This window comes from Drosophila willistoni, unplaced genomic scaffold (genome assembly GCF_018902025.1).
Source record: "Drosophila willistoni isolate 14030-0811.24 unplaced genomic scaffold, UCI_dwil_1.1 Seg8.1, whole genome shotgun sequence".
Classification (NCBI taxonomy): Eukaryota; Metazoa; Arthropoda; class Insecta; order Diptera; family Drosophilidae; genus Drosophila; species Drosophila willistoni.
Window position 1 is genome coordinate 41,952 of NW_025814702.1, and position 14,795 is coordinate 56,746.

The 14,795-nt window shown below is 35.3% G+C and overlaps 1 protein-coding gene and 1 pseudogene across 1 annotated transcript; both read left to right on the forward strand.

Annotated features, from left to right (window-relative positions):
- The first annotated feature begins 3,208 nt into the window (after positions 1–3,208).
- Positions 3,209–11,123, forward strand: LOC6640833. Its single transcript, XM_002063973.4, has 3 exons — positions 3,209–3,230; positions 10,548–10,895; positions 10,954–11,123. The coding sequence occupies exons 1-3, from the start codon at positions 3,209–3,211 to the stop codon at positions 11,118–11,120; spliced, it is 537 nt and encodes a 178-aa protein (XP_002064009.2). The 3' UTR covers positions 11,121–11,123.
- A 1,950-nt stretch (positions 11,124–13,073) lies between these two features.
- Positions 13,074–14,789, forward strand: LOC124461993 (annotated as a pseudogene).
- The last annotated feature ends 6 nt before the right edge of the window (positions 14,790–14,795 follow it).

Below are 14,795 nucleotides of genomic sequence, written 5' to 3' on the forward strand. Positions count from 1 at the left end.
ATAGAATAGAACTAGAACTAGTATTCAATTTAATAGTGAGTGATTCAAACTAGTTAAACTAGATCAAAATTTACATGAAATGTTTAAAATTGCTATTCTTCAACCATGATCCAAATAGGTTGGAATATCTAGAGAGACTATGGAAAGACAAATATTTTCTTAAAGGACTATTTTGAATTTTCATCCCGAATCGAAGCGATTAAAGCTTTCCTTCTTTCAAATGGCTTGTCTGCTGTAAAGCTAAAAACGGAACTCTATTCCAAAAATATCCTTCTACATCACCCAAAGAAATGTTGACTAGATTTTTGCCTCAAAAATCTTAATCTATTTGGTAAAACTTTTTACAGTTGCGCGTTGCAAAAAAAGAGAAAAACTTTAATCAAATTTCAAATCCATCAATGCAATTGTTGCCATTGTTGTTGCTTTTCTGGTTTGCTCTCATTGTTGTTGTTGTATCCCCCAAGGATTTGCCTTTACTTCAAAGTAATTAACGCCGATCCAAAACAGACGCCAATTTGCATAGCTGACCCTCGTTTTAGGTGCCACCCCCCTCTGACGACGACGGCGACCTCTCCTCCTTCCATCCGCGAACAAACTATTACTCAAGACAGTTAAACCCAGAGACCCTCTGTGTGTGTGTGTCGAGAGGGCGGTGGATAGAGAGGGGGGTAAACTTGCAGCTTGAAAACAAAACCTCTTGAATTTTAATTAAACGTTTTTATGCAAGGATCCAAGAAGCCGTCGCCGCCTCCTTCTTCTGCTTCATTCCCTTTTTGCTTGCATTTCTCATTTTTCTTGCCTTTTCCTTAGCATTTTCTGTATGTTTTCGTATTATTTTTTTTTGCTTTTGCTAAAAATTCATTTTGGTTGCTCGTCAGTTTTTGTTGTTGTTGCTATTGCATTTGAATTTTTGCCTTCTGCTTTAGTTAGCTGCTCTCTGTCTCTCTCCCTCTGTCGTCTCTCCGTCTGTTGCCTTGAAAGCGATTGCATTTGCGAATATTTTTCTGGCAGCTTGGCAAAAAAAATATTGAGAAGAAGAGAATAAAAGAAGGAGAAAGACTCCTCCACCCCTCTCAGACTGTGAGTGTGAGGGGGGTGTGGCAGGGGAGTTTGAACTGCCATTGACTGCACTCTGTAATTCAATTATCGACTCTTGGCAGTAAAAAGTGTTAATTATTAGTTTCCTTTCTGCTGCTTGGCAAGATGTCGCCCTTGCCCAACCGAGAAAAGAGACAGTGAAAGAGTAAACGATAGAAGGAGAGAGTGAGAGAGAGAGAAAGAGAGTCTGCTAATGAACTCCTTGTTTTCTTTTCTCCACTATCCAAGTTTCACTTCGACAAGCAGCAAAAAAAAAAAATCTATATATATGCATTATAATTAAGGACTTCGTCATTGATGACAGTCACAGGGACCTGCACTTCCACTTGATCTGTGTCCTTATTCGTGCGTCTTCTATTCTCTCTTGTCGTTGTCATCATTATCATCATCCTTGGAGAGTCCTTGACAGCCAGCGCCTTGATAATTGATATTAATTTTTATCATATTTTGAGCTAATTAACTTAGGAAAGTTAAGAAAACGACAGCAGCAGCAACAGCAACTGAAGACACCAAGCGACAGCAGATCAAAACGATTTGTGTTGCATACTTTGGCGGGCTAAGCCATTGAAATATTTAGCATAAAATGTTAAGTTCTAAATTAATTGATAGGATAATATTAATTAGTTCAACAAAAGGTAGTTTTAGTTGGTCTTCTTTTGGGTCATGTTAAATTTCATATTCTTAAACTTCATAAATTAATGATTTAAGGTTTTAGTTGCTTAAAACACATTTATTTTTTTCTTTCTTTATAATTTGCACTTAAATCTTTACAAAATGTATGCTTAAAGCGTTTAAAAGGAGTTGGTCGTCGCTCAAAGCTTATAAATGGAAATAGAAAAGTTATAAAACTGCTTTAAAGGCATTGCGAGTTTTAGGTGCTTGTTACTAAATTCGTTGCTCCCTCATGTATGCTATGAAAAATTAGCTAACTGGAATATTGGTCTGTATACACAGTTGATTTATAAAGTTTTTTAGGGCATAGATTAGATTAAACATAATGTCAGGGGACAGATGTTTTTCAAAGGTTGTTCTAGAGTAGTAACAATACGGTAATTTATCCCCAAAACTATGCTATAATTCATTACTTTCCTAAAATACGTACATTTAAAAAAATTTAACGTAATATCTACATTAACCACTATTGTTTATATAAGCATAACTCTCCGAAAGTTTTTCGATTGTTTTTAAAATGTAATTCTTTAAATAAGTATTGCATATGTTAAGGGGTTAATTTCAGACCTTCTGTTGGTTCAATTATTTAAATGCCAAATGGTTAAGTGCTATAAATTGTGTTTCTATCCTATATTCTGTTTTATTGATACGATAATTTACAAAATTTTTGTTGATTTAAAAAATGGAAATTGTGAACTACGCATTGCATACCCCAAGGAGTAAAATTCACACATTTTGCATTCCTATATTAGCCACCTGGGAATTTTATCGAAATCATTTTAACGCTTGAAACGATTGCTTAATTTTTTTAAAATGAAATTGAAAGACTTTGTTTTCTCTTAAGCTTATCGAAGTTTGGTCTATTGAAAAAGCATTAAGCAGAAAATAAAAAAGTTCAGGAATCTCAATTATGCAATATCGTATCAGTTGCTTGAAATTCTTGCCAATATTCGCCACGAAATTGTTAATGATAAATGCCAAAATTGGTTGCCGTTAATAATTTTCGGGGAAAAAACAAAGAAAAAACGTGGCAGAAAGTCGCTTAGAATATTACCCAAAGGAAAAAGGACTCCATTGCCAAGGCGCAATGCTTTTGCCAAAGCAAACAAAGAAAATAAATTTTCCTAAATTCAATTTGCCTTGCCATCAATAACAAAAGAGGAATGAATATATTGAAAGGAAGAACAAGTACGTACCGAAGGGAGAAGAAGAGAGAGAGACAGAGAGAGAGAGCTGTCAAAAAATTTACCAATCATTAAAAAAATACTTCCACTTCCGTTTCCTGTGCGGGGCCATTTTCTAATATGCCGCGATATATATATACAAATATATATATTTTTTTTCGTTGGCTTGTTTGCTGAAAGCTAATGCTGGCCACGTTCACCTCGTCCTTGGCGTCCAGCAAAAGGATCTAAACGAGGAGCTGGAGCTGGAGATGATGGCGGAGCTGGCCTGCCACAGTTAGTCATCTCATGCTGCTTTATGTAATTTATATCCTTGCTGCATTATCCTTTATTTACTTTACTTTCTTTTTTTCTCTCTTTCGCTCGCTGTCTCTTTATCTTTACGTTTTTTCTTTTACGTTTTTCACATTCCGCTGCTTGGCAAATTTATGTATAAAAATGAGCGAAATTGCAGAACACATTTTTTCCATTACTGAAAATAAATGTCTGAAGGATGTGCCTTAGGATGAGAAACACCAAGCGAGAGAGCGCGGGAGAGAGGGCATTAGGATACCGACAGGACTCTTAGATCAAAAAAAATCGCTTCTTACTGATGAGCTTCAATGAATTCAATCAGAATTCATTTGAATACAGTCCGTGCATACCAAAGAGGCGAGATTAAGTGTGCAAAAGGCTAAGCAGGACGCTGCGACGATGAGGCGAAGAAGTGAAAGTGTCTATTGAGAAAGATGGCTAGAAGCAAACTCCTTTTGACTAATATGCCTGTGGGATTCACTTCATGGGGTTGGGTTGCGTTGCGTTGCGTTGGCTTGAGACGAATAAGTAATCAGCGCTAAGTTGGTAATTGAAAGCCCTGAGAAAAATGATTTTGAGGTTGACTTTGTTTGTGGGGTTAACTGCAAGAAATGTAAAAGAAAAACCCACACACACACACACCTGGCCATCACACACACACATACACACACAAACATGTGTGTAAATGTGCCTCAGGGCCAGGAAAAAAAATACAAAAACCCAGAGAGAGAAATGACACAAACAGTAAAACAACCAAAAGATAGACAGACAGACCGACAAAGAGACAGTAAGACCTTTCTATCTCTCTCTCTTCCTCTCGCTCTCTCTCTCTCTCATTTAACATGAGCTCACAAAAAATTATGTACAAAGATTAAGAAAGTAAAGAAAACGTTATCTGACTGTGTGTGGCCCTTGGGCCAAAAGTGTGGGCCATGAAATTCGGTGGGTGGGAGTCAGTTTGTGCCGTGTTGACAATTACTGCCGCGGGCAGACAAGTGGAGAAGGAGGAGCACGAGGATGGGCCGCACAGTCATCTGCTTGTCATAATGAAATTATGTTTTGTGCGGAAAGATGATTTTCGTTCGCTCTCTTTCTCATCTTTCCATCTTTTTGGATTTTATGCGTGTGTGTGTAAGATGAATCGTTAACTTTGTTGGCCATATAAAGAAATTCATATTCTAAAAATAAAATGTTTTTTTTTCGCAAAAACAACAAGACATCAAATATAATATGTGAGTTGTAGGTGCCTATAAATATAAACCTACACAAGATAAAATATGAATAACCAAAAGAGAAAGGAAAACAAAAAAAAAAAAAATTTTAAAGAGCAATTAAATTTTTCTTTTCTAATAATATATAAAATGTAAAATGAGAAATTTTACGTGGAAATAAAACTTTTGAGCGTTTCCTTGAATGCAATGTCAACTACAAATACACAGAATTTAATTTTAAAACTTTTTAAAGCTTGTTATAAATTATGAAAATTTTGCTAAAATATTTAGACTTACATATGTATTTGGACTAATTGCATAAAAGCCACAAAACTTTTGATCACAAGTTGTTCTACAATTTGAAATCATAAAGACTTGAATAAAATTTTGCTATACTTTTAATAAAATTTTGCCTGACAATATGAAAATTCTACAAATTCATAACATTTAATATGTTTGGCTCTCCGCATTTCTTTTAGCCACAGGACATTTCAAAATTTAGTTATATGCTAAAGCTTATTCACGAACAATTTTTTTCAAAATTTCAAAGTATATAATAAGCAAACATAAATATTACTATTTGGATAAACCACTAGACCTGTTATAGACTTAACTAAATGGTAAAGCCAAAGACAAATCCTAAATTGAAGATGGTAGAAAAGACTTCATTAACCTCAACACCCTAGGAATAACTAGACATGGATTTTAGACAACCCAAAACAAGGTCATCCCCACATTCAGTCTTTTTTCTCAACTGCAAATTGCAATTTTGACCCATCAATTTCAAGGTTCAACTCAATCATCAATCATTCGTTCAATATTAACAAAGAGTTAGCACAATGTGAGCAAGAATATTAAAGAATTTTGTTCTATTTATTTATTTTTTTGGGGTTTGTTTATTTTTTAGCCGCAAAATATGCTTTATAATTTGTGGAAGCTTTCAAAAAGCAAATTTATCAATCATACGCCCCGTATGCCAAAGGGCAAAGAAACCATGTTTAGTATGTGCAAATGTGTTAGTGTGTTGGTGTGTGTTTGAGTGTGTTTGTATACGTTTGGGTATATGTTAATGTGTGCATAATAGACTGCTTTCAATGCACCCTTGCTGAGGCTGTCTTTATGCATTAATTTACCCCTTATATTATATAGGATATATGCACGCAGCTCAACGTTAAACATTTTTAAATATTTTATACCCTCTAATTGTGAATGCAAAGAGTTTATTAGTGCAACAGATTTATAATTGAAATTCGGTTCAAAGAAGACAAGGGATATCGACAATTGTATACTTGATTTATTGAGATCACTCAATCGATTCGTTATACTAATGACGTCCTTAGGAAAATGTTTAAGGTATTGTCACGAATTTAGATCAGTCTTACCTCGAAGCAACTGATTAACGAGGTGGTAAGCTGAGCACAGAAGACAACTGAGAATGAGGACTTGTTAGAAGGGCAACGAATGACTAGCATCCAAAGGACGGAGGATACATTAAAGTTAACATGTTATTGTTGACATCCAATTATTTGCTCAAACTTATATTCACATAATAATTTAATTCTTGTAGACACAAATAATACAGCATTTACATATTTACATATTTAAGTTATAAATGCTCCCTACAAAATATGAATACTTAATTGTTTCTAAGGCTTGTGGTCTTAAGAATTTAATAAAGGTTGATTATTTAATTTCGAAAAATGATTTACCATATATTGAATATTTTGCGAGTTTAATTCGAAAATTGGAAATTTTTTTTCATTCTACTGAATAAAAAGCAAACGATTTGAAAACGAATAGTTTAGCTTGGAATCGAAAGCGAGAACATGTATTAAATCCGATTCCGACAAAACATTATATATCTATGAACAAAAACTTCGTTCATTCACTATAGCCTGGGATTCTGACTCGAATCGGTGTTGTTTAGTTGCCTTTAGGACCGGGCCACTTAGAATACTCGGGAAAAAAGTCGTATTTAATGTTCTTCATTATAGGAAAAGTTTATATCTAAAGCAAATGAGAACTGCTGCGAGGATAAAAATCTCTTTACGTAAATTATTGAACAAATCTATCGACTACTTAGTTTTTAATGATAACGTAAGGAAGATCAGGATAAAAGATGTCAAAAATAAAGATTTCAAAGATTTTTAGTGGAAAGTAATGTCTAGATTTTCCATTTTCTATAGGGTATCGGTAGAGTCTTCAATCGATTATAATCTGCCTACAGATTTTCTTTATTATTATTATTTGTAGTTGTTGTTGTTGTTGTTGCTGCTGCTGTTTGGTTGCTGCTGTATTACATTTTAAAAATATGCACAGCAACTAAAAGTATTTTTCACACAAATTGAGTTTGTCGTCCACAGCCCACCATCCCCCTTGCCGTCTCCTCCTCTTCACCCTCCTACAATCAACCTCTTCTCTCCTGGGATAGGGAGGAGAAAAAGTTGTCGCTGTTTTCGTCATCATCAGGGGAGCTGCTGCTGCTGCTTTTCCTCCATCAACTCCTCTTGCTGCTGTTGCTGCTTTTGGCATTGCCAATTTTGCTGCCAGTCATCGCAGGACATGGAAAATTTGCTGCCATTGCCACGTCACTCACTCAGCAACGAGGTGTGGGTGGGGTTTAAGGCGGTGATATTATGGGCGTGGCATAATTTAATAGAGTCGGTAATATCAATAAATTTAAAAGCCTTTTAATGCGCATCGATAAATATGTAAAAACCATCAAGCAGCCATCGCCCCGCCCCGCCCCACCGATTCCCCTTTACCCATTCTTCTATAATTAAGTATGCTGAGGCGAAATTTTACATTTCCATATAAAAAAAAAGGCGAACAAAAACTGAATTAAAATCAACTTATCTTGATGGAAATCATATGCAATTTAAATATACATCTATATATACATATCTTTACAGTTATTGAAAGTGAAAATTTAATTTTTCCTTATATGAAAAATTAAAGAAAACTTTAGCCAAAGAGTGGAAATCCCCCATGGAAATTTCGCGCTTCAAAAAGAAAGCATACAAGAAGGAGAAGAACAAAAAATACCACACACAAAATAGATGGCATGTGCATGATAATAAGTAGCAACAGTAGAAAGGGCCAGCGAGGGGCTGAGAGGGACGCTTAGGGGCAGGAGGAGGAAGGAGGGGCAACAGCGATGGCAACGATAAAAAGCGTTGAACGCTGTCGTTCATATGCAAGCGAAACAATGCAACAAACCACAAAGCCAAACAGCAGGAAGAGATGGCAGAGAAGGTTTTGTCGGGGTTCGAAGGGTTTAGCGGGGGGGAGATTTCGGTTGCCACCAAAGACAATGGCTGAATGTAACCAACGAAATTCATGGCATTAGGGGAATGCCAAACGAGCTGGGCAACAAGGCAAAAACACAAAAATAAAATAAAGAAACAGCTGGAGCAATGATTGAAGTTAAATTAATACGAAGACGACTAGCAAGATACCCTTTAAAGTGAAAGGGGCTTCTAGTTAGATTACAAGTTAAGCTGGGCTGTTTATTCTACAGTTTTTCAATTAAGGCAACGCTGAAGAAAAGAGAAGAAGAAGTCAGATCATGACTGCAGAGTAAGTAAAACATTGGAAACCTAAATTCCAAAAAAGAATATCATTTTAAAATCTTCTTAGGGGTGTTTACTTGTGTGACTGTGAAAAATACAAATTGTACAAGAGTTAGGACAGAATAGTATGAGAAACCCACTGATTTCGGACTTTTTTAAGGACATAACAAACGCCGCATCCTCCCTAAATATCCTAGTTCAGCTAATAGCCATTCACCAGCTAAACATGGCATAAAAGTTTTAAAACGATCGGATTTGAGACCGTTTTTAAAAAACCCTTGAAAGTTTTAAAACGATCGGATTTGTGACCGTTTTTAAAAAACCAGCTGAAAAAACGTATTTCTGAGAAAAGTTTCTGAAGGTTTTGATGCCAGGCGCAGGATAGTTTGTTCAGCACTACAACTACAACTTTTTAAGCACAATGACTATTGAAAATTTCCATCACTAATTGATACACTCAAAGCTAGCACGTTGTCTCTACCAGACTGTAAAAAATGCATACCTTCCATTACAAATTCAACCTGATATGTACGGAACTTAGTAAGGACTATAACTGGCCCCATTGATCGTCTCAGCAGATGTTAGGCAGCTAGTCCAGTGATTCATCTGAATGCGCTCACTATACTTTAAGTCACTAATAACTCCACATAAAGGTTTCAAAAACTACATTCTAGCTGTAAGAGGTCAATCTATTGACAAACCAGATTGAGGAATAAATATTACATCTTACTAGTATATATCTCTCTTTATTTATAATCTTATATCCTCAAATTATTGCCTCATCGAACTACCCTCTCATATACCCTTTACAATTCAACACTATGCCCAATGGACTAGCAGTTTGTTGTTGTTGTTGTTGTGTGTGTGTGTGTGTCTTTCTTAGTTGTTGACGATTTGGTAACTGCAGCAGTTAGCTGAATTCTCTTCGCTACTCCCTTTGTCTTCTCTGCCAGCCTGCCAGTGACTTCCTTAACCATTTTCGAGTTGCAACTCTTGGTCTTCAGTTTCTGGTTTTGGTTTTTGCCTTTTGCCAAGTGCCTTTTGGCTTATAAAATATTTAAACGTTTTGTGGCTTTTTTGGTCGCAACATATTTGCAACAAAAGTGGGCAAAAGTACAAGAGAAGAACTCTCTTTTTTCCTTTACCATTTTCTTTTTTCTTTTTTTTTTTTGGTAGAAGTTGAAAGTTGCGCCCTGGCGTATGCTATTAATATTATGCGACAGCTGTTGGACTGCTTAAATATTTACTCAATACGCAAAAAAAAAAAAGAAAAAGAAAAAAAACGAAGAGGATAGAAAAAAAATGTCTCGCATAGAGCGTGTATCCTCCATATACATACTTGTCTCTCTTGGTCGTCCTCTTGATATGCTAATACGGTTATGGTTACTGCATCAGCTTCAGCTTCAGTTTCAGCTCCTGCTACTGCCTGCTATTGCCTGCCTGCCATTGGTGGTTTCTATTCTTTTGCGGTTGTCCTTGTCGCTTGTCGGAGAGAAAATTTCATTATGCCAATTACTTGCATCAAAGCAGCTGGATAATTGACTTTGCTTAGCGAACACCATACCAAACCTGCCTCTCTTCTGCCACCTCTCATCATCGTATTAGATTTTCCATGTGACAAAGTCTCTCTGTCTCTTACCCCGTCATCGTTCTTCCCTTTTGCCGTTGCTGGTTCTGCCTAAAATAATTAAACTTAATTGACACTTTTTCGGCATCACCTTTGTCCTGGCCTTCTAATGAGCTTAACTTTTTAGTCATGCTTAGTTTTTACTGTAGCTCAGTTACAGTTTTACACCATGATGAGCATCGGTGTCACTTGCATCGTTTCCCATAATCAAAAAAGGGAAAGACTGACACAGAGAGATAGAGAAAGAGAGAACGAGTGAGTTGTAGACATAAAAGAAAACCAATTGAAAGAAAACGAGTAAAAGCACTTGACGAAAATTTTACAATTTACGCTGTTAAAAACAACTTAAGTATGCTTAATTGCTGCAGATAATAATAAATGTTATGATTGTATAATAAACACACACAGACAAACAAGCACACAGACATTTTCATGCCTACTTTTAGGGCTATCTGTAAATTTCATTTCGTCCATTTTACATTCATAGGATCATTTCGATTTTCATTTAAAAGACATTTAAGTGAAATTTTGATATATTTTTTATGCTGAGTTGAATCTGTAGGTTGCTGCATTCAATAAGGTTTTACAATCTGGAGTCAGTTAAGCCACCAAGTGATTTGGAATAGTAAAATCAATAAATCGATAGATAATGTTGCTAATGAGAGGACAGAGTTTAATGGATCCTAAAATAGTAGAAAAAAACATTCAATTGAGTTGCCAGTTCTTTAGAGTCTTAGACATAATTTAGTTCCCTTTTCGATTCCTGTCAAAAATGTTAACTCATTCGTAATTCGTGAGCTCAAACGAAAACATTCAATTAAGATTTTATTTTTTCCAAATTTTTGTTTCCGATTTTGTTTTGGTTTATTTTATCGAAATTCTTGCATAGCCCAAAATGAATTCTATCCAGATGAAGATGTTTGGTTCTATGTGGATAAGCCAAGCTGCATGAATAGCTATCAAAAGTATCCAAAGAGTCACAATTGGAAACTCTATGATAGATCGAGCAGTCGGGTGATGATGTACTGGCGCGACATTGAGGGTTCCAAAATGGCGGATGTAAAACGAAAGGATTTATACTTTACCAATTGGCCAAAGAACCGCATACGTCCGCAAGCCTGTCTCGGTATGCTTTATGCCACAGGACATCGTTTCATACGTTTAGCCCAGGCGGAACCCTCCGGCTTCAAGTGTGCTCCGCTGCCAGTGAATTTGGCCCAAGCAAGACAAATTAAGGGTAAGTATTGCCATTAAAGATTTGGGTTTTTCAATTGAATATTTCTTTTTTCTTGCAGTTGAGTTGCGTAAGAAACGCAAACGTGAAATGAAGGCAGCCAAAAAGGCCAAAAAGGAGGCCAAGAAAGCCAAAAAGAATACGGACAAGGGTAAAGGCAAGGGTGGTAAGGGTGGCCAGGGTGGCACCCAATCAAAAGTCATCACGTATAAAAATGTTGATAAATAAAAGAGAAAACTTTAACCATATTTAAAAATCTATCAAATGGTTTACTAATGACTTTGCGTTTACAAAAGGGTTCGTCTTTCAGTGAACGCCAACTATACACACACACACCACACACACACACACACACACACACACACACACAAATACACACACAATATACGCAAACACATATACCTCTGGTATCTTTATACCCTATTAAATAAAGTATGAAAATAAGTGATACATGCAACCATTTGTCTTCTAAGTATTATTTTATAAGCAAAATCCCTAAGAAAAAAATATAATTTTAGTTTATACTTTATTTTAAAAAACTAATTTAGATTTTTGAGAATTGAATATATTGAATCTTACATTTGATTAGGTATTTTATCTCTTCCTCTTCGAGTCTCAACACATATTCCAAGACTTTCTTCTTTTAGGAAGAACGTTCTATTACGAGGGGTTGCAAATCTTTAAGTGATGTTCTTTTAGTTATATTGGATTTTTAAGTCGTAACTATTTAATATTTAATAGTTTAATTATTAAGATAATTAAGAAAGAAGCTTGATAACAAAGCCAAACCGATGAGAGGAAACAAATTAGCAAATATTATACCATTGAAAAATATAAATATTTAAAAATGAAAATAGAACTTTATCTTTTAGATTGTTAGTTAACAATAAGCCTTTTGGTAAGACTTTTTTTTTCTGTGACACTGAGCATTATGTGGGAAATTTTACCAGCTATATGTAGGATATAAATATAATATCCATTTTATTACTCATAATGTCATAGAAATCTTTCCCGATTGAAGATAAATTAATCAAAACTTTATATTATATTAGCCCATATTCAATGCCTGAACAGAAATGCATATTGATACGACTTATTTCGTGTAGGGTATTTTGTGGTCAGTGTATCATTTGAATGAATATACATATTTTTGGCTGATTGCCTGTATTGCGCATTTAATTGAATTAATTAATGGCACATTTCGTATTCATCATTTTCTGTATCCACTTGCTCTCCCTCTTGTCTCCCCGTTGAAGTTTTCCCCCCAAGTTCACCCTATTGCTGATTGCAATCGGTGTATTTTCTTCAATTTTAATATATATATAACCATTCATACATACGAACGTTTTCCCCCCTCTCGTATTCTTTTTTATTTGGACAAATCAACGAACTGCAAAAATTCAATTGAAAATCGTTGATGCAAGTTAATCAGTTCGCTTGGTTACGCTAATTATGTGGCCAAATGGTAATCAGCATTCGGCAACGGGAATCGGAAAAATGATTATCCAATATATATATTACATATTTATAGGTGTATACATAAATACATATATATACATATATCTGCACATATTGGATGAATATAGGGGCAAATTATTTATTGCATTTGCCAATGTGATGTGACTTCTGTGTGGGTGAACAAAACAAAGGGAAAACAAAAGTTAATTATATTTAAATTGAATTATCAACAAGTATTAAAATATTTATTTAATTTTATCAATCAATTAGTGTAATTTTAAACAAAAAAACAATAAAGGAAACACCATTAATTCATCAGTTAAAAGCTTTTTCTTTGTGTCAAATGAATTGTAAAATTGAAAGGGCATTCAATTGTCTTCACGATTAATATAAAAATTAAGCTTTAGCTTTGAAATTCTTTATTTACAAATTTAATGAGATGATCTAAAAAGTTGGCTCAACCTTGTTAACATCCAATACATTTTCGACATTCTTTCACGACAAAATAAGGCTTGGAATATTTTGTCATTAAAGTATTTAGATATTTTTCAAATATTTTCCCAAATTTGAAATTTATTTTAAACATTTCACTTCTTCGATTTTAAAGCTTCTTCACTGTAAATATATTTGCTTACATTTTTGTTTTAAAATTTAAGAAATATGGCTGAGAGGATGGCAAAAAAATTTGATCATGAGGATCGGCAGAATTTTGTTTCGACACCCATGAGTCTGCCCCTCTTTATGGTCTCACGTAAGAATAGAAACCAAAATGTTTGATTTGTGTGGGTAAATTTTCTTTTTGCAGGCATCGTATACGTGCCCGAGAGTTTGGATCGCGTGAAAAGCAATTTCACTTGGCTGGCAAGCATTATAATAAAGATTGCCAGAATGAGAATCGTGGTCTGGGTCCAAGTGCTGCAACTTTGGATCATTATCGCCATGTTACAGGCCATGACAAATCCTTTTGCAAGTTAAACCCAGAGAAGCGTACTCTACGTCAAAACCGTGATTTGATCACGACCAGAGATTGGCAGATGGCACCGAATCGTTATGGCATACCACCAATACCCTATCAAGTAGAATGGGTTCCAAGGGAACGTTATTCCCAAACAACATATCCAACGTTCACGTGTTGTTACGAAACCTCCTCAATATACGTCTATGAGCTGCCATCGGATTTGGAGAAAATTCATCGCAGTGAGAATAGGCATAAGGGTGTATTTCTTTCAAGTAAGTGGTTATTAGTCCTTACCTAATGGTTTTTACCGATTAGTTAGTAAAAGTTACAATGTGACCAACTTGAATACTTATTTAGGGGTTCGAAAACGTGAGGATTCGATGTAGAGCTTTAAAGAATTGTTCCTTAATGTTAATGTGTTCGAAATACCGATTTTCTATCTTTCGGTTATGGTACAATTGAATTTAACGATTTGAAATGCTTGTTTAATATCTTAGTACCCGTAACGGTTCATCTATAGGCTTTTAAAGATTTAGGTAACGACTTTAAAATGAGTTTTGGTACAATAAACGGCTAAAAAGGAGTCTTAACATTTTTTAAACTTTTAAAATGTGTTTCGGTTTACATAAAGGTACTCTTTAAAATGCCTTTTCAAAAACCTTTTGGTTACGAAACGGGTCATCTTAATAGCTTTTCAAATGCCATTCAATGAAGTAAAGTTTTAAATGAGTTTCGGTTGAATCATCTGTACGGTTGATATATTTTATACATTTCGGTTACTTACCGGTTTAACTAGACAGCTTTCAGAATATATTTTAAGCGTTTTAGGAACACTATTTATTAACTTTAAAGGTTTCCAATTCGTTGTGGTACACCAAACGGTTAATCTGTATGCTTTAAAATTTTTTAGGTTTGAAGGGTTCAGTGTGAAAGCTTTTAATGCATTTCGGTTAAAGTAAAGATTTATTTATACGGATGAGCTTTAAAGTGCGCTGAGTTTTATATAACCTTTCATGTATACAGCTTTTAAAATGCTTCTTAAACGTTAACAGATGCCCGAGAACGACGTCCCACATCCCGCAACATGGTATCGAGTGTGAATGGTTGCTGGCGTGATCCTACCGATCCTGGACCCTGTGATACTCATACCTATCGACATGAACTGTGGGCTAATGTGTCCCCTGTTAAGAAGAGTCAAAAACCTAATCCTCATCTTTTTCTGCGCAACTCTTGTGTGCCTACCAAACCAAGCACTATGATTAAGCGGCATATATCATTTGAACCTGGACCCGGACGTTATGAGACACGTTATGCCAATGTTTGTCCTTGTCCATCGGGCAAGATTAATATGCCAGAGCTTCAGCTAAAAATTGATGCACAGAAACGTTTGAAATTTCGTCGTTTACCCTTTAAGCGTATCAATCCGAAGACCTATTGTGAGCCAGATTGGCGACATGTTCCTGGGGCGGGACATGAGCATATTTTCC

What these genes read in the sequence shown, in the direction of transcription:
- LOC6640833 (XM_002063973.4), top strand. Translation starts at nt 3,209, where the DNA reads ATGGCGGAGCTGGCCTGCCACA. An exon ending in GGCGGAGCTGGCCTGCCACA is followed by an intron (nt 3,231 to 10,547) that starts GTTAGTCATCTC and finishes ATTCTTGCATAG; the next exon opens with CCCAAAATGAATTCTATCCA. An exon ending in CCAAGCAAGACAAATTAAGG is followed by an intron (nt 10,896 to 10,953) that starts GTAAGTATTGCC and finishes TTTTTCTTGCAG; the next exon opens with TTGAGTTGCGTAAGAAACGC.